At 34.5% G+C, this 19,330-nt stretch overlaps 2 protein-coding genes across 3 annotated transcripts; both read left to right on the forward strand.

Moving 5' to 3' along the window:
• Positions 1-1,838: 1,838 nt before the first annotated feature.
• On the forward strand, positions 1,839-10,827 carry LOC133313985 (transcription factor SRM1-like). 2 transcript variants are annotated; one of them, XM_061515411.1, is made up of 3 exons: positions 1,839-1,963; positions 3,440-4,110; positions 9,945-10,827. In XM_061515411.1, exons 2-3 carry the CDS (start codon positions 3,725-3,727, stop codon positions 10,444-10,446), a joined length of 888 nt encoding a protein of 295 aa, XP_061371395.1. In that variant the 5' UTR covers positions 1,839-1,963; positions 3,440-3,724; the 3' UTR covers positions 10,447-10,827. The 2 variants fall into 2 exon arrangements, with proteins under 2 accessions (XP_061371395.1, XP_061371396.1); XM_061515412.1 differs by lacking the exon at positions 1,839-1,963 and adding an exon at positions 2,509-2,755.
• A 6,698-nt stretch (positions 10,828-17,525) lies between these two features.
• Positions 17,526-19,327, forward strand: LOC133313978 (probable serine/threonine-protein kinase PBL28). The gene is made up of 6 exons (XM_061515404.1): positions 17,526-17,825; positions 17,916-18,103; positions 18,327-18,525; positions 18,603-18,766; positions 18,854-18,958; positions 19,178-19,327. Exons 1-6 carry the CDS (start codon positions 17,756-17,758, stop codon positions 19,325-19,327), a joined length of 876 nt encoding a protein of 291 aa, XP_061371388.1. The 5' UTR covers positions 17,526-17,755.
• The last annotated feature ends 3 nt before the right edge of the window (positions 19,328-19,330 follow it).

Raw genomic sequence — 19,330 nt, forward strand, 5'->3', positions numbered from 1 at the left:
TGGAAGGAATTACCTCTGTTTGTTGACCACACTCTTGAACAAATAGTATTGACGAACGCAACAGTCGTTTGAACTACCATGCAGAATGAATTCAGAGATTTCAAAAAACATTTTGACAAAGTTTCGGTAAAGGAGGGAAATAAAAAAAAATGATTAGTTTTTTCTGATTTCCTTCCATAATTATAAATCATGACGGAACATGGTGAATGATGCTTGTTCGACGGTGAAGAGTCATATCTATTCGACGGTGAATAATTATGCGTATTCAACGGTGAAAAGACATTTCTCTTCATACTCAACTTGTTATTCATAACACTTAAATTTTATATGAATGCTAACAACTTCACCCCTTAACAAGTTCACTCTAAATGGTAACATTTGAATTTAGAGCTTTCAAATTAAGATTAAAGTAGTCTGAAAATATGAAATTCAATAATTACATTTTTAATTATTAGACTGCTTAATTTCACTTCATATCAGTGTTTAAAAACCTGGCCCGACCATCGACTCGGCTGGGGTCATGGGGTTACGGGTTCAACTGAGGGGTCATGAGGTCACTTCGCTGACCCAGTTTTATACATTAAAAAAAATATAAATATATATCATATATGAAAAATTCAAAAAAATCAAACCACCATAATTAAAGATTCAAAATATATTTAACATAATTCAACTAATTACATCCACAAGTCAATATTCATAAGCTAATTAGAGTATAAAACTATCAAAGTATAAAACACATATTTCAATAGTTAATGAAAAGTCATATCATCAAACTCAAACTCTTCTTGTCCTTCTCATGCACCTACAACAGTATGTAAAAGGATATCTTTTATCCAAAAGAGAATAACGGAGAAGAGACGGCGACACGACAAATTAACGGTGGGGAGAGAAGAACCAGCACGGTAGAGGAGATCACCAGATTAGGGAGATTGGGTCTGGGTTTGGGAGAGAAGATCGGAAGAGAAAAAGAAGAATGATTCAGATTTCAGATCTAGTTCTAAATCTATGCATCAGCCAGTTTTTGTTTTGTTTTATTTTTTTTACACATCAAAATACGTATTTCGTGTATATTTAAAAAAAAAATTGCAGTGACCTCTTTGACACCTCTAACTCGGGAGTCACAAATTTAACCGAAGTCAGATGTTAGTGGGATCAACGTGCAAGTAGAGTCTAACTACTAATCCGAACCCTCATATAAAGAGAGAGAGGGTTAATGACTTGGCAGGGTCGACATCAGGGTAGGGTGATATTTTAAAACACTATAACTCTTACATTTTTTTTTATGATAAATTGAAAAGACACTCTCCCTTATAAAAAGAAACAGCAAGCATAGAAACATGACAACTCAAAAACACGAATTCTTTAACAGCTAGCTGATACAAATACGTTTTCCAAATGGAAACATTACAACCTTACTAGCGTGTAAGTAAACACAATAATACGATGTCCCATGCCATGTGCGGTCTCTTATCCTCTCGTTTTAGCCGGAAAAATTTGACTTGAAGCTGATGTGGAGGGCAATGATTGATTATTCACCTCAAGGCATGGCAACTTGGCTAGATTGGGTGCATAATGTGGACTTTATCCTAAACACCCAAAAAAGGTAACATCCTTTCATTAATTGTTATCTCAAATATCTATACATATTATAATATTAGAAAGATAGCATTCAATCATTCATTAATTAGTTTTTTTAAATCATATATTATTAGTTTATTAAGAATGTATACATTTGATATTGACAAGGAGATAAAAGGAAAGAAATTTTTTCTCATGAATAATAGCTCCAAAAATTGGGATCAGATCATGAGAGAGAGAAGCATGTCATTGATATAGTTCAATACATATATATGGACCCATACAGCTTTATTTGACTCTTTTCTGTATACAACACAGTTCATGAGAACTGAAGGTATTTGCAGCTAAAAAGAACTGAAGCATTGCAGAAGGAAGATAGAAGGTGATGACTTCATTATTTTCACATCTTCCCATAAATCAAAGCAATAAAGTTTTAAATCATTTTCTGCTGCTTATGCTCCTGTGTTATCTCATCTGATCTCGGGATACTTGATATCATTTTCTATTTTTCTAAATTTGTTGGGATGTGGGAAATAATATAAAGCTAAAGGGGTATAAAAAAATTCAATCTTTTTCTCTCTCTAACTTTCCTTTTGTTTATTCCCTAAGTTTTCTATCTTTCTCTCTCTTTTGCATGTATCATATGTCAGATATTAATGCTTGCAGCAGATTTTCAGTGCTTTGCAACTTGGGGTTTGGCTTTTTCAATCCCAGTTGTCCTATTTGTGGTAAAGCTGTTGTTGGGATGGGACCAATTGTGACTCATCCATGGTATCTCAGGATAACCATCAATTTCAATTGATTTCTAAGTTTTGCCCTTGACAAATTCCTACCCAATTAGGGCTTTTTTTTTTTCTTCTTAAAATGGTTATTTTCTGGTTTTACCTTTTTCTTAATATCTAGATTCTTCTTACCTGCCTTTATCAGGCTAATTATGATTTCATTTTATGACTTTTTCAATTGGGCCAAAATGATTCAAAATGAAATGTTTTTGAAATATGGGATATATCAATAAGTCTTTCACTGTCAGAGTTAGGTTTTGTTTTGGCAGTGCTTGTTGGAACTTTTTCCACCTTTGTTTTCAGGGGATTACTTGTTAATCACTTTTAGCTCTGATAAATTGCATACCCATGCACCTTGTCAAAAGAATCTACAGTCAGATTATTTTACTGAGGTATGTTGAACTGGGGTTCAGACTATGGTGTTTGATCACACTATTGAGATTGGGGATATTTGCAGGATCTTGTGTCCAAGTGAAAGATTTTTTTTTTAATTATTGATACTGAAAAAAAGATGTTGAACTCATTTGCTAATCACTATATTATTCTTATAACCTTTTTTATTTTTCTGAAACTTCAAACCTTAGATTATGGCTGGGTTTTGGTACCTTGTTTCTTTCTTCTGGCTTAAAGGGTTGAAGATTTTGAACTTTTAGAAGAAACAAATACGAGGGTGCTGAATGTGTTCAGTGAAAGTAAGCTTTACAATAGTTACAGGCTTATAGTGGAAAGATATATTTTTGTGGTCCTGTGCTGTTAAAACTGTTCTTATCAGTAGGGCTATGGATAAATTGAATTTATATTTATTTCTTTTTTTGAGTATGGGAAAAGAAATTTGGATGCTCGTTATACATTATTGTCTTCTCGGTTTTTCTACTTTGTTTGTTTCTGAAATGTCTCTTTCGTATGTTTGAAATCCAGAGCCCTAATTACCATCTCATTGACTAGGTTCACATCACTACATCAATGTCCAAATTCTCACTTGCCTTGAAACGCCGTATATTACATGTATGTATTTATGGTTGTCAGATATTTCTCATGTTCTAACTGTACTTTGTTGCCTTTTCATTCATCAATAGGTAACTATTGGCAAGAGTCCAATTTTTACAAACTCTGAAGCAAAATCACCTTTGAAATTTTACATACATAGAGTTTTGGGATTTAGTTGGTATTCAACTGTATTCAGTTTTCAGGCATTTTCTGCCTCTGTTGGCTCTAGTTCAAGGGACCTTGTTGTCCATCATATAGCATACCATCAAAGTAAATATTAGAGGTACGCATCACAGAAATAATCTAGATCCATTCTAGATCCATAGCTCCAATAGAACATACCAGAGAACTGTAATTGATTCAAACAAGACTAGATGACCGTGGATGAAGTGGGTAGTAGCTCTGAGTGGAGCAAAGAACAGGATAAAGCATTTGAGAATGCCTTGGCAATTTATCCTGAGGATGATTCAGATCGATGGGAGAAGATTGCAGCCGATGTACAAGGAAAAACTTTAGAAGAGATTAAACATCACTATGAGCTCTTGGTTGACGATATCAATCAGATTGAATCTGGTTGTGTGCCTCTACCATCTTATAATTCTTCTCCAGAGGGCTCAACAAGCCATGCTGGTGATGAAGGAGGTGGTAAGAAGAGTGGCCGTCCTTGGAATTATAACAGTGAGTCTAATCATGGAACTAAAGCTTCAAGATCAGACCAGGAACGACGAAAGGGTATTGCGTGGACAGAGGAAGAGCACAGGTTAGTTTATCTTTGCTAGAAAACCTAGATATGCTGGTGTATGGCTATACTCAAATGCATAAGTTAGGTTACTTATTTTTAATTTGCTATTATTTCTGTCTCAAGTTTGTTTTGTTTAACCATATGCTTTTTAGGTAGGTGGAACTTGTATTGGATTATAGACTCTATATCTTAATCAATCTGAGTATCATGGTATACTCATACAATTGGAGGATCCTTATGTGCCTTAACAAATTATTTCTTCTGATCTTTGTCAGTTTAATTTCCAGCCAATCTTAATTATTTTGAAAGTTATCTGTAGTAACTATTTTACAAGAATATTTTACTAAACTATGGCATCTGGTTTATGGCATTTCTTTACTGTTTTAGGCTAAGATAAAGTGGGTAAAAATAAGGGGGCGTTTTGTACGTAGGTAAATTTTAGATTCCAGGGAAATTGACATTGGGAATCTTATTTACCCAAGTTTGGTACAAGGATTGTGAAAATTTTCTCGAAAAAATTAGATACCTGGGATTTCAATTTGTGAAGCAAATTCCCATAAAAGAATACCACCGGATGGGTGGTATTTTCAGATTCCCACTCGGTGGAAATATTTTAAAAAAAATTTCGGTCAAAATTACCCTCAGGAGGGGGTGGGGTTATTTTTGTAAAATCACTCTGCATTCCCAGTAATATGACAATCAACCAAACATAGAATCAGAAAACTTGAGCCAAGAATCCTGTCCTGGTAATATTTTGGCCTTCCAAGCAAATTTTTGATCACATTCTCGAGAAATTAACTTTCTCATCATATTCCTAGTAATCGTGATTCCCATGCACACAAAAAATTTTCCTCTACCAAATGCCTCCAAAGGGTTTAATGGGGAATCTCGGTGTTGACCTAAGTTTTTATTGAGTTCTGCCGGTTTCATGTTAACAGTCATTCTGATTATTAACCATGTTACTATAGTATTTTCTTCTGATGTGATCTTATATGGTCCAAGTTATTTATTAGAATACTTCTTTTACTGGTTATTTGCCCTTTTTGCAGCTAAGTAATCAATTAGAGTGATACCACCAATGAGGGTTGACTAAACTAGTAGAGTCAAATCGTTTAGACTATATAGTCTAGGGTTCAGTTCGTGTGATCCTTCATTGATAGGTCAATATATGTAACCACTAAAAGTCCTCACAGGCTTGTGGCAACATTTATTCCCCCAAAACTTCACAAATATTAACATAATTTTTTTTTTGGAGCAATACCAATGTTAAAACATCCATATCCATAATGTTTTTGCTGGTTTCTCCGAATATTTAGAATCATATGCACAAAAATTATACGAGCAGTTAGATGTGCTCCCTTTTTATCTGTACATGCTGGGGTGATCTTAGAATTAGTTGTTTTAAACAATATATGGTTTTTATTTGCAAATTTTTATCTTTATTTTTGTGTGTAATTCAGTAATCTTTGGTTTCTCATTATTTATGATAATAGTATCATATATGCCTTGGCCCTGAAAATTAAAGTCAGGCTTATATGAGGGAACTTTTAGAAAGTAGTATGCCTTGTTTAGTCACATTGATCTAGAAATTTCAGTTTCGATCTTAATGTTGAAGACTCAATTCTGACGAGAAGCTTACTTGTTACCCTTTTGTTGTCATGCTCCTATGATTTTCAAAAGTTAACATGCTGTTGTTGTAGTATCTTCGTAAAAATCATGGTTTAGATTACTCTTGTGGTCCTATTGACAGGTGATTAACTTAATTTGACCATCTGAGGGTATGGGATCTTAAAACTGAGATGATCTAACACATATTTTTGTTTTGTGAACCACAAATGTGGATAGTATCTTGGATCCAGAGATGGTGATGTGCCAAATTCAGGTTAGATTTCTGTTTAGGGGAGGGGGAAAGATAGCTTAAAATTCTTAGTATTATTTTGTTAATGCTGCCATGGAGCAATTATAGTGTCTTGTTTTCAAGTGATGTCTGTGATGATAGTTTTGAGATGTGTACATGAAAGAATAAACTGTGAGAAGAACCGTTTAGATGGTCAGTTAATCATTTTGGAGTTCTGGACTTCTTTGGGAAAAAAAAAAATCACTTACCATTAAGCCCCGACAAGTGAGGGTTGGGGTGATGGCAATCCTTGCACGCAGCCTTACCTTTATATATTTGCAAAGAAGTTGTTTCTCGGATTGAAACTTATGATCTTTCAGTCACAAAAAGAGAAACTTTACTGCCCCGGGTTCGCCCCCTTAGTTCTGGACTTCTTTGAAATGAATTTTTTTTTTTAGTATTCTGCAATTTTCCTGAGCTAATAAATATAGCACAAAAATGAGGTTAGCCTATTTATGTGGTGATTTTTCAGTTGGTAACTTGCCATGTGGTGCATGATGCAAGTCCCTGTAGTCTATGGCATTAATGATTACACAAGGTGACTACTCTCTTTGGGAGGTCATTTAGCCGGAAAATTATTTATTGTTTCCACATTATTTTAGAATTTCTCCGATGTAGGTCAATCCTATAAGATTTGGGAAGCACCACGGAATCTGGAGTAATAATGGAAACAGGGTGCTCTCATCTCATCATTTAGTGAGTCAGCAGCTTGTAGACCATTGGATGGCTAAGCTATTCAAGTGTATGTATCATAAGTACCTTTTTGGTACTTTTTCCAAAGCAGAATGTAGTTCATGCTAAAAGAACCTTCTTGAGTTGTAGACTTATTGAAGATATTGTACATAATGGAACACTTAAAATTCTAATTTTGGATCTATTTTGGGTCTCTACAAGGTAATTAGTTGCTTCATTTTCAAATTTTTGTTTCTTGGTGATAGAAGATGTAAGTTCCCTATTTTGTTTTCTTTTTTATCACTTGTATCCTTTTCCTTTTTGAAATCATGGACACAGCTCGTCACTGGGGCTTGTGTTATGGATTTTTCCCTTTTATCAAGACTTGTGTTCTGTTACTGTTTATTTGATTTTTTTAGTCAAAGTCATAGAACTATGAATTCATCATGCTATAGGAACAGATTTTGCAACAATTTCCAGAAGCGAGAAAGCCTATTGTTGCCATTAGTGCGATGCAACTGAAAATTGGGATATATTTTCATCTCAAATCTCTGTTGTCCAGTTTATGGTTCATGACTCATTAATAAAGTACTGTTTGATGTCTTAGGTTACCATTTCTTAGAGTACTATAGTATTCATATCCACAACCCAGCATTGAACTTTCTGAATAACCTCTTCGAAAACTCTGGATAACATGTACTGCAGCTGACATGGTCAGAAATTATGCTTTTGTTGAGCCCTAAGGACAAAGTTCAGGACCCTGCAAAACTGAAGAGTTTTGTAGTCTAAATAGTAATGTACTAGCCTCATTAGTATTTTATTCCATCTAATCTGTCTTCATTAAACTTTGGTCCTCCTGCGTTTGGGTAGTGCAATAATCTCATATTATTTATTACTTGCCTTTTACCTTTCAGTCCTTTGCCCTTAAAGCCCTTGTGATATTTTTCGGATTACGAAATAAATATAGATAAAAGGCATAGCAGAATTTCCTTTGACCTCAAAACTAAGATCTTTCGACATGCTCTGGGTGCATGTTTGAAGCCTTACATGCATTTGAGTTGCATTGGATGAAGATTTGGTTGTTTTGTTGGATTTCTTTATGGGTTTACTTCAATCTTAGAAAGAGGACTATATCTTGCTTGAGAAGACAATAATGTGTTGAGATTCTTTACTGAAGTGATGTGAGAACATTATATTGGTGGTTGCTATAAACATCTAGAGTGTTCGATCGTTATCAATATCATTACATCAGTGTTAGTTTGTTGACCGGATTTGTGTGTTACTTGTTGAGAAAAGCCATGTGCCATTTCAGCATTCAATTATCTTGGTGACTGCTAAATTTTGAATATGATTTAACAAAAGCCTCCATTCTTTTGCTAGATCTGAGTATCTAAATTTTTCGAGCTTTGGACTGTTCGAACCAGGAAGTTTGGTAAATAGTGCTAAATAAGAAGAGGGATTAGTTAGATTTTATGTATGCTAAATGCTGAAGCTTTGGACTCGTTCAGAACCTAAGTTATTTATGTTATCACTCATGTGCTCATTATATTGCCAATGCGGATGCACCTGCTCTGCCAGAGAAAAAGAAACCAGAGTTACTCTTTTTCTCCCTTAAAAAATATCCTTGCAAGCTAATATTTCTCAAATTATGATTTAAACTAAAATGGCTCTTGCCAACGGGAGTAGTCTTTGAACTTTGATTATTATCACTGACACTTTCTCTTCTAACTTTGCCTTTTCCTGGCGCCTTATTTTAAATCCATAAAGCTCTTAGTGCTCTTTGAGCATCGTCTATACCTGTACTTCATTATATTCTATGTCTCCAAACAAACATCTTTAGGAAGATTTCTAAACCATCACATAAATTTCAGTGTTTTGTGCTGGGATTATTTTCTGGTTCTATGTCAGATTACGGTGGTAAATTCTGATCCCTGTGTGTTAAACTGACACTCGAACAATCATTACTCTTAGAGGTCCCCGAATAGATCATATATGTAACAAGCTGGGTGCTTATGATATATACGCACCAGTTTGAGGGGGAGTGTTAGAAATAATATTAGTTTTATTATTATTAGTTTATTATTCTAGAAGGTTATTTGGGCTTAGCCCATTAGGTGATTTAACCTCTTTAAATAGAGGACTCTTGTACAGTTTTATACAATCGAATACAATACATTCATACATTATAATTCTTAGAATAGAACAACCTTTGCATAAAGTCTTGTGTTTGATCTTTACCTATTCCATACATTTGTCAATCTATATATAGAATTTTCAATTTATAGCAATTAGTTAATAGTACCTGTAAAGAACCAATTCAAGCCAAAAACTTAAGTTGTTAGGTGAAGGCCTCTTTAATGGTTTATATTATACTCTAACACGCCCCCTCACACGAGAGCCCATTGGGCTTGAAAGATGAATAATGCACAGGCCCATCTATCTGTGCTAAGAAAATTCCACAAGAGAAAGTGGGGGGCGGTGAGGATTGAACCTGAGACATAAGGCTCTGATACCATGTAAAGAACTAATTCAACCCAAAAGCTTAAGCTGTTAGGTGAGGGCCTCTTTAATGGTATCAGAGCCTTGTGTCCCGGGTTCAAATCCTCGCCGCCCCCCACTTTCTCTTGTGGAATTTCTTAGCACAGGTAGACTGGGCCTGTTGCATCATCCACTCTTCAAGCCCAATGGGCTCTCGTGTGAGGGGACGTGTTGAGATATATAGTCCCACATTGGTTGTATGAGCAACTAATGTGGAGTTTATAAGGCCTTGGGCACTCTCACCCTTTGAGCTAGCTTTTGGGGTGGTGTATCCCAAAGGTTCTTTACAGTTTATATTATACTCTAACAGTACCTATGAGATCTTTCTGGTTTTCAATTTGATGTTCAGCCATGTTAATATGTCTGTCAGTAATATTAATCATGATTGGCAATAACACATTAAGTTATTAACCGTAGCGCTATCGAAGATGCATCTTTGCTGCAGCTGATGGTATCACTACCGGTCATAATTGTCAAAGAAAAGTGCTAATTTTAATCCACATATAGGGAATAATGCTATCTTGAATTTCATGTGAAAAGATACATCGATGACCTTGATCATTGATATAGCGTATCTTCTGTTAGAGGTTATAGACTGAGGATCAGTGGCTGCATCAGTCTGTGATGGCTACTGATGTTCATTTAATGGCGATCTTTTCTTCTGGTATTGTGATATCTTCCATGTTCTAAGCTTTCTTTTATACAAGTATTTTTGTTTTTAAAAAATTTCAAATTGGTTGAACAGGTTATTTCTTCTTGGGTTGGATAAGTATGGAAAAGGTGACTGGCGAAGTATATCAAGGAACTTTGTGGTGACAAGAACACCTACACAAGTAGCAAGCCATGCCCAAAAGTACTTCATTCGTTTGAACTCGATGAATAAAGATAGAAGGCGATCCAGCATACATGATATCACTAGTGTAAACAATGGAGACATTTCAGCTCCTCAAGGACCAATTACTGGTCAAACAAATGGTTCTGCAGCAAATTCTGCTGGGAAATCAGCCAAACAAGCCCCACCAACCCCAACTGGAGCCCCAGGTGTAGGAATATATGCTGCTCCTACCATAGGGCAGCCTATAGGAGGACCCCTTGTATCTGCAGTTGGTACCCCGGTGAATCTTCCTGCTCCGGCACACATGGCTTATGGTATCCGAGCTCCGGTTCCTGGTACAGTTGTTCCTGGGGCACCAATGAACTTGGGTCCTGTGCCATACCCCATGCCACATACATCTGCTCATAGATGAAGTGCTGTTCAGAGGCCTAATGTACAAAACAAAAAGCAGACTAGATGGCTTCTGAGCTTAATGTAATTCTTTTCTTATTCCTAGAGAGTTGCTTATATGCAAGCAAGAGTTGTATGTTCAATCAATTTATTTCAAATAAGCCATACCGTGAAGCATTCAATGTGTCTGTATAGGCTGCCATGGAATATTTGACAGCCTTAACATAGGACAGCATGAAAGTAAGGTTTTGTAGACATTTATGTTGTTGTAGTTAGTCATATAAAGTGTCCCCGTGCTGCAGAGGAAGGTTCTGTGGCTTTAAAGAATTAAGCTATTGCTGTATTTTGTCTCAGTTCTTGTAGGAACTAAACTTCACGTCTACCTTCCTTTATTATATAGCATATTGCAGCATAGCCATCAAAATATTTCTATGATAAAATTGAAAATTCTTCCATTGGCAAGGGGTGTTAATATTGGCTGTCTAGTCTCTGCAAAGGTAAAAGGCCACTTTTCATACGGTTGGTCATAGTTTTCCATTGATTTTCTTTTCATTATTCATACCAAATATCAAAGTAGGTGTAGATTGTGGAAACTAGAAAAGTTGTGCAAGATTGGTGCCTCTAGGTGATCCTTATTGTGCCTTGATTCATGAAAATACGTTCAGCCAAATGTGTCACCCTTCTTTCAGAGACTGAGATTACAAATTACTGAGATATGTTTGAACCCGCCAAATTTTTCCCCATTTTTTCTATCTATCCTCTGAAAGAACCTTGTTGTCATAACCCACAACTGCAGTTTTTGGAAGTTCTTTAAGTGCTTGATGCAACTTGGCAGGCACTGTTTCAAATTTTCAACATGCAGTGATCTGAAGCTGATTATGGAAAATTTAGCTACTGGTTTTCTTTATTAAATTAATATTTCTCATGTTGTAGGAGATAAATATTTTCTACACATATAAAAGTTTGTGGAGTTTATATTTTCTTTTTCTTTTTTTGTCTCTCTTTTACACTTTATGTTTGTATAGGAGATAATTTTATCTTTTTTTTTTTTTATAAACCAAAAATATCCTTCACGAGAGACAATTATGTTTGGGGCGAGTCCATGATTAAGACTTTAAACTCCTCTCAAAGATTGTACTATGGAGAAGATAAAAAACACTAATTCCTTTCTTTATAGTCTATAAAGAAAGGGATTAAGGCTTTGAACAACATAAAAAACACTAACATCTTTTTTTATAGTCTATATCAAATGACCAAATGTTGTAGGCTCAGTTCTGATCTTGGCATTATTTTATATCCAAATCAGTGAGTTGACAAAACAAATGGAAATCCAAAGAGATGGCTCAGGAAAAGGAAGATTCTGGGCAAATCCTTGAACATATACTGTATAACTATGGGGAAGAAAATTTGACCTACGAAAGCCCCTTGTTTCTCAGGTACAACCCTTTGCACATGGAGGTTCGTGTACTTGTTCATAATGGAAAATCCATTGCTAAGTAACTTATCATTACTCATTCTTGATGATGAAACCTAGAAAAATGGTTCTTCCATTGCTGCCTTAAGAACCAAAGGAACTGGAAAATAACTCCTCCAATCTTTTAATTCAAACATGCATGTCATTATTACATTGTTACAACATATTAGAAGGTAAAAGAGAGTAAAGAGAAAATATTGATTTCATTGATTGTGGTAATTGATTTGTACAATGAGTGAGCTCTTATATAGAAGAGCATAACAGAAAAGAGAGATCTAGAATATCATTAAAATACCAAACTACCCTTATACCTAATATCTAAGGGTGGAACTAGAGTGGAACCTCTCATGTGTGTTCCACGCTATCTTCACCTTTATTGCATTGTTGATTTCTTTGGGATCTTTGTAATTTCTTTTACCGTCTGCAAACATTCTCTGTTATAGTGTTTCTGATTGCAATTGGCATTGTGAAATACATGAATGGTGAATATTCAGATCTGTATTTCTTGAGTTAATTATGTTTTAGCTTTGTTAATTGGTTGGTCCTTTATCAATTGGTATCAGAGCTCTGATCTAGGAGCTTTGTGGATGGTGCTCACTTGAGGCATGGAGAATCAATTGGGGAACAACGAGGAGCAGCTGCGCAAAAGCAAAGAACAACATAGTGATGTGTTTCGAAGACTGGGAGAAGAGGAGATAAACCAGAATGAGATTTTAAGGCGTCTGGATGCTATGACTCAAGAGATGGTTAGGCTGAACGAATGAAGGCGATCTAGTATAGGAAAATCTGAAAGCGATAGCAGGGGTTCAGAGGAATCAGTTGGACGCAATGATCGAATGAAGCTTTTGGGAAGATTTCAACCTGAGGTGGTTGAGAATCCATATCAATTGGTATCAGAGCTCATATTTTGTTTGGGGCCCAAACCATGGTGGGTTCGTAGTAATGTACTTATCCTATTAGAATTTTTTGGTGTGGGCTCATATTTTAGTTTCATTATTTTATTTTTCTTTATTTGAATTTACTTTTTGTTGCTTGAGATGTGGAAGTGGCTAAATAGCTGCAAAATATCAAGAAAGACAGCAAAGTTAAGAAAATACCCTATTCAAAAAGTTAGGGTGCTAATCAGCAGTGACTAATAGTATTAATTTGAATAGGAAAAAAGAAAGAAGAATTTCTTCAACAAGCAGGAACTGCTAAAATTTGCTAACTAGAAGATGATTAGCTATTGGAGAAGGAAAAACAACCAGTAAAGCTCAAAACAACATAAAAAGGAAAATTTTCTGTACACAAAATTTCCCGACTTGAGAGAATAGAGATGAGAGTCGAGTGTATGTAACTTTATTTGTATTTTGCAAAAAGATTGTTTCTTATACCCATAACTCGTTATCTTCCTATCAAAATGAGCTCCCACCTTAAATTACTGGCCAGAGATACGGTACAACTCACTTGTACCTATTCACCAAACCAATGCATGATCATGTTATACTTACACTATTGCATCAAACAACTTCCAATCACAACCCCAATGGGCATGGTGGAGCACACACGGGGATTAATCACAACTTTCTTCAACAAAGAAATGCTGATATCATTTTGGTCAAGGACCAAAGGCAATCCACAAGCTCCAAGCTTCAATCTTCTAAGATTTCTTTTGTGGGAGGCAACCTACAATGATCACAAGCACATGATTATTAATCCACTTTCAAGACAAAGCACTCCCCCCCCCCCCCCCACACTATAACCATCCCACAATTGCATCAAGCCATACTTAGCACAATTTTCTCCACAAAACCCCAATATGGCCGAATATGCATCACCAATAGGGCTAGGGATTTTTCTTGTCTTTTCAAGGTTCAAGGCTCATTCTTAGGTCCACACTAGTTCATTCAAATACCTACTAGCTCAATTCCTCAACTCAATCATCCAATTGCACAATTTTACACTAAAACTGCCTATATGGCCGAATTGTTGCTCTATGTACACCAAGTGACCTTTCTTTCAATTCACATGCATTACTCACTCATACAACCCATTTGTACTTGATTCAAATCAACACAAGTTCTGTTATCAAAAAAAAAAAAATCATCACAAGTTCAACTACACATTTTTTGCATCATTTTTCTCCTAAAATACCCTAATGGCTGAATTGTTGTATCCTTGGCCTAATGGATTACCAATTGATTTTTCACACATCCAATGCACCACACGTCATGTAATTAACTAATATGACTAATCCACAACTCAATTTCACAATCATCAACAATCCAATTTCTCAAAATCATTCTCATCCATCAAAAAATTCACTAAGTTATCAAACTTTTTCTCAATAATTTTTAGGAGAAATTCATCATTCTAAGCAACATTTGTCTAATGCACAAAGTCCATTTGAGGTCCCCAACTACCTCTAATCAACACACATAGGCTTAGGTTTTCAAAATTTGATTTACAAGAATATCCCACAATAGGTAGTGAACTTACCAATAATCAAAGTTCAAGACCCTTAAGAATGATCCTCAAGCAATAGCTCAACCAACAAGCTCCATGGACATCAAGACCTCCAAATTTCCGTAAGCTTGGATGGGGAATATCTCAAAATTTAGGGACTTTCAAGAGAAATGGAGGTGTGGGTTAGGTTCATTGAGTCATTTACTTAAAATTTTATGTAGTGGATGAGTGGTTTTGGTGAGAAATTGATGGAGAACCAATCTTCCCCCTTTGGAAGAGCAAGGCTCGGCCTTGAGAGGGAGAGAAAGTGAGAAGATGAAGATGATGAATAGTAATTGCCATGTGTTCTTATGTTGTTTAAGTGAGGTGGGTCCCACTTGCCACCTCACACAATTTAAATTATTTCAAATCTCTCACTTCACTCACTAATATCCACTTAATTCATAAACTATACATTAAATCCAAAGTTTAACATTCACAAAAGTCCTTTAATTACACTTGAACAAATGAATTCGGAGTTTTTCGGTCATTTGGCGAAATCACTGTTTTAGCTTGATATGTACACCGTTGGCATATTTCCCCAAAAACTCTAAAATTCATCAAATTTCATCAATGATCATATTTCTTGGTCCTAAGTAGCTTTTCCAACTTATATTCAATCCTAGAGCACAAATTTCACTCTGCACATTTTTCGATACAACTGTATCGCTGTATTTTCATCCGATAAAAACATTATTCATCAAATTTTCAGAAACTTGCCTGACCACTCAAATTTTCGTTCTGAATCAATTTTCAAGGTTACTTTTCTCATTTGAGACCTTATACTATCATTTTACTGTTTAGGGTTATGTTTTTGCTAAATTATCATTTTATCGTTTTATCCTCTTTACGTATTTTGACCCGAAACTCAGAATTTTCACTAGTCCTACCTCTTAATCCTCATTTTAAGTATAATTATGTGTTTCAAATCTATAAGGTATTATGGAATTTATTTAATATTTTTAAAATTAAAACATATAAAAAATAGGTTTAGTTAATTGATGACACAACTTTATCAAGGAAGAATGAATTTTTTGGGAAAAAAATAATTATGTATGAATGACATGTGACATTTATTTCACTTATATGTAATATGTTTTACTTGGAATTTATTTGGTGTATTTTTTAAAATTAAAATTTATTTTTAATTAAGTAAATATTGAAAATAAGAGATTAAAAAATAACATTAAAAGTTATTTGTGATTATATAAAAAATTTAACTTTAAAACTCAACTTAAAAATAAGTTATCTGGTAAAATAACTTTTGTAAGTTTTGTTTCTAATAAAAATTATCATAAAAAAATATTAGAAATCTCTATTATTTAAATAAACATACATATAATAAGAAGAAGAAAAAGACAAATATTTTAAAAATGAAGATTTAAGGGGAAAAAAATAGATCTAAGAACAAATAAAATACAATTTATTCATTCTTTTAAGTGATATTCTTAATACTTGGGAGGGGAGAAGTAGATCGAATGATATGTCATCAAGCTAGAGTATAAAATTTGTAAATACTTTTTTAGCATAAGGACAAAATTGAAAAAAATGAAGACTTAGAAAAAGCTGTCTACATCTTAAGAAAAGCTCTTCTAGGAAACTTTTTTTAAAAAAAAAATCATTATGAAGAAAGCTCTTTTTATAATAAATTTTTTTATAAAAATATTAGGCCGAGGTTCCCTTATAAAAAAAGAGAGAAATTAAAAAAAATGTCAAATGAGTACTTCCTAATATATAGAGAGGTTTTTATAATTCTTCTTTTCTTTTTCCCCCAAGATACTAGTCAAAGCCTAGGGTGAAATAGGGAAAATATTATTTTGGAATTTTTAAATGAGGAGAAGTGAAGGATCTCATTTTTTCATTTTTTTTTAGTATTTTAAAATTTATCATTTTGGAGGATTTTAATACAAATAGTGAAAAAGCAACTTAAGAATTTTTAATCCTTTTCCCTTTCCTTCTCCATTCTCTTTTGATTCATTTCCCCTTCTTTCTTCTCTCAATTCCTAAGCATACTCCAAAGAGTAAGTGAGTAAAACGGAGTGGAGAAATCACAAAACTTCAACCAAATTCGTCATTACTCTTTTGACCAAAAAGAAATGAATAAAAGAAAAAACCCATGCTTTCTATTTTCCACAACCTCGTAAGAGATGTTATCAAATGCTTGATTTTTAGAAAGCATATTTCACTCAAATTACTTGTTTGTAATATGATAAACCTTTTAAAAGTCCCAAGTATAATTATTATTATTTTATGTCCTTGTCAAAGACAATGAGGATGATAATTTGACTTAAAGGATATTGGTTGTTGGGTCCCCACATTGATGGTCATGGATTACAATTGTTCCTAAATAAAATCAAAGTCATAGTCAATTGCTGATGATGATAGACTTAAGTATAGCAACAATGACGGATTGACGGTTACACCATACAAGAGAAAGATTTTGGAACAAGGTAAAAACAATACTTGTGATGAAGACTGAAGAGAACAAATGAAAAGGCCATCCCAACCTCCAATGTATATTTCAATATGTATAAACAAGTACAACGAAAATCATATGAAAATGGAGAAAGAGGGTGCAGTTTCTATTTCCTTATCAAAGTAAACACCCTACCACCACTTCCCACCAAAAGGTAAGCAAGCAGTTTCTACTTTTCTTTTTCTTTGTGTTGTCTGTCTCATAAAAATTCATCTTGTTGGAAGATGTCTTATTGAGTATTATTCTAATCTAACTTCACTTGCTCCATACGTTTTCCATACAGAATTCTCTTACTATCAAAATACTTTTAGGGTCTGTTTGGTGTGATGTATAAAGCCTGAGAGTATAAGCTTATACTATACGTTATGACATTTTCAATTGTTTGGTGTGACCATCGTATAGTATAAGCTTATACAGCATGATCCTTTTATACATCAAAATGATGTATAACTTAATCAGGCATAGGAGTTGTGGATTAGACCCGATAAGGGGTTGATGTATTAATATTACTTACAAGTACAATTCCCAAGAACTAATATATCATTTCAATATTTATATATTAAAATAATTTTTTTTGATATATTAATTTTTAAAATATTGGAGGATATTATCTTATACAATACCATACCAAACGCTGGATAGTATTAAATTTTAATCAGGTCTTATACAATCAGGTCTTATACTATCAGGACTTATACTATTAGACTTTATCCTATACTATGCACCAAATATGCCCTTATATGGGAAAAGCTCTTTCATATACATGCCAAGTATTGTTCCAATGTGAGGGGGTGTCATAGAATTAATCATCTTCATCCAATTGAGTATTTGGTTTGCTATAGCCTGCCATTTCAATTCTTAAGCATAGAGCCATTACAAGATAAAGCTAGAGCCACCATGCCTTTTGGTTTGGTCTCAGCCTGGAACAAGCGTAGGAGAAGCAAGTCTCAAGATCATTCAGACCCTTGTATTTTCTTCTTCTTTTACTCATGTTGGGGGCCACCACATTCATTCAAAATCTGGCTTGTAACATTTAAAACATTCACTCTCTTTTCAGGGATTTATAAACCTGCTGAGTTTTGGCAACTTCAAGATGAAGCACCACAACCTGCAAAAAGGAGGCATGGATCATCTGTTTTCACACTCAAGGAGATGGAAGAGGCAACATGTTCATTCTGTGATGATAATCTGCTTGGAAAAGGAGGTTTTGGCAGGGTCTATAGGGGCACTTTGCGGTCAGGAGAGGTAATATGTTTTGGATATAAGTTACTTTTATCCCAAAGGAATTCATAATTCTCAAAATTTTGTAACATCAGTTGTAGCTTCCATAAAGAAATCAGGGTAATCAGAATTATTGGCAATACCATCACTGAATTCAAATAACAGACAGCATTGAGTCATAGCATAGTAAATGACTCTCTGTGATTTAGCTATAGACAGATACATACTAATGTGTCTCCCTCTGAAGGTTGTAGCAATCAAGAAAATGGAGCTGCCAGCAATTAAAGAATCTGAGGGGGAACGTGAATTCCGTGTAGAAGTTGACATATTGAGCAGACTCGACCACCCAAATCTTGTTTCCTTGATAGGATACTGTGCTGATGGGAAGCATAGATTCCTAGTATACGAATACATGCATAATGGGAACCTGCAAGATCATTTGAATGGTTTGTCATGTACCCAAAATCCACGTGATGTCAAAAAATTTTACATCAAGCTTCTGTTAATCAATGCATAATTTTAGGAATCGGGGAAAGAAAAATGGATTGGCCTCTAAGACTCAAAGTGGCATTGGGAGCTGCAAAAGGGCTTGCTTATCTCCATTCAAGTTCTTGTGTTGGAATTCCTATTGTTCATAGAGATTTCAAATCCACCAATGTTCTTTTAAATGCCAATTTTGAAGCAAAGGTATAAATAATCTCCCAACCATGACTCTTTAACATGTCTTACATATCACAATATGTACTTTAACCAAAATTAACAACCATCTTGTAGATATCTGATTTTGGGTTTGCCAAGCTAATGCCAGAAGCACAGGAGACACATGTGACTGCTAGAGTACTTGGTACCTTTGGCTATTTTGACCCTGAGTATATATCGGTATGCATCTATGATAATTCTTTTGTGCAATATGATGCAATCAATTTTACAGTTATAAACATCTATTTAAAAACACATTATTACTCTAAAGCCAGATCACATGCACAACATACAGAGGCTGAAATTCTCTATCCATATCAACGAAATTTTTAGTTTCTTTGTAAAATTTAAAAGGTTATCAGTAAATTATTCTGTGAATGTTTTTGTTTATACTTAAAGAGTCTGCACATTCGTGGTAGAATAACTAAGAACTTCAGTATCTTGTTTAGATGGCTTGAAAACAAAGTTACTTTCTTCTCTCTTTTATCTCAGGTCACATGTTCCATTCCACAGCCATCATGCAACCAAACAGCCATTGAAATTTTGTAGATA

Source organism: Gastrolobium bilobum, unplaced genomic scaffold, assembly GCF_033153095.1.
Source record: "Gastrolobium bilobum isolate Gb01-03AN ecotype WA unplaced genomic scaffold, APGP_CSIRO_Gbil_v1 utg35590, whole genome shotgun sequence".
Lineage (NCBI taxonomy): Eukaryota > Viridiplantae > Streptophyta > Magnoliopsida > Fabales > Fabaceae > Gastrolobium > Gastrolobium bilobum.

Coding starts and splice junctions, on each gene's coding strand:
- LOC133313985 (XM_061515411.1), top strand. CDS start 3,725: ATGACCGTGGATGAAGTGGGTAGTAGCTCTGAGTGGAGCAAAGAACAG. Junction 4,111..9,944: donor TGGACAGAGGAAGAGCACAG/GTTAGTTTATCT, acceptor TTGGTTGAACAG/GTTATTTCTTCTTGGGTTGG.
- LOC133313978 (XM_061515404.1), top strand. CDS start 17,756: ATGCCTTTTGGTTTGGTCTCAGCCTGGAACAAGCGTAGGAGAAGCAAG. Junction 17,826..17,915: donor TCAAGATCATTCAGACCCTT/GTATTTTCTTCT, acceptor CTCTCTTTTCAG/GGATTTATAAACCTGCTGAG. Junction 18,959..19,177: donor TTGACCCTGAGTATATATCG/GTATGCATCTAT, acceptor TTATACTTAAAG/AGTCTGCACATTCGTGGTAG.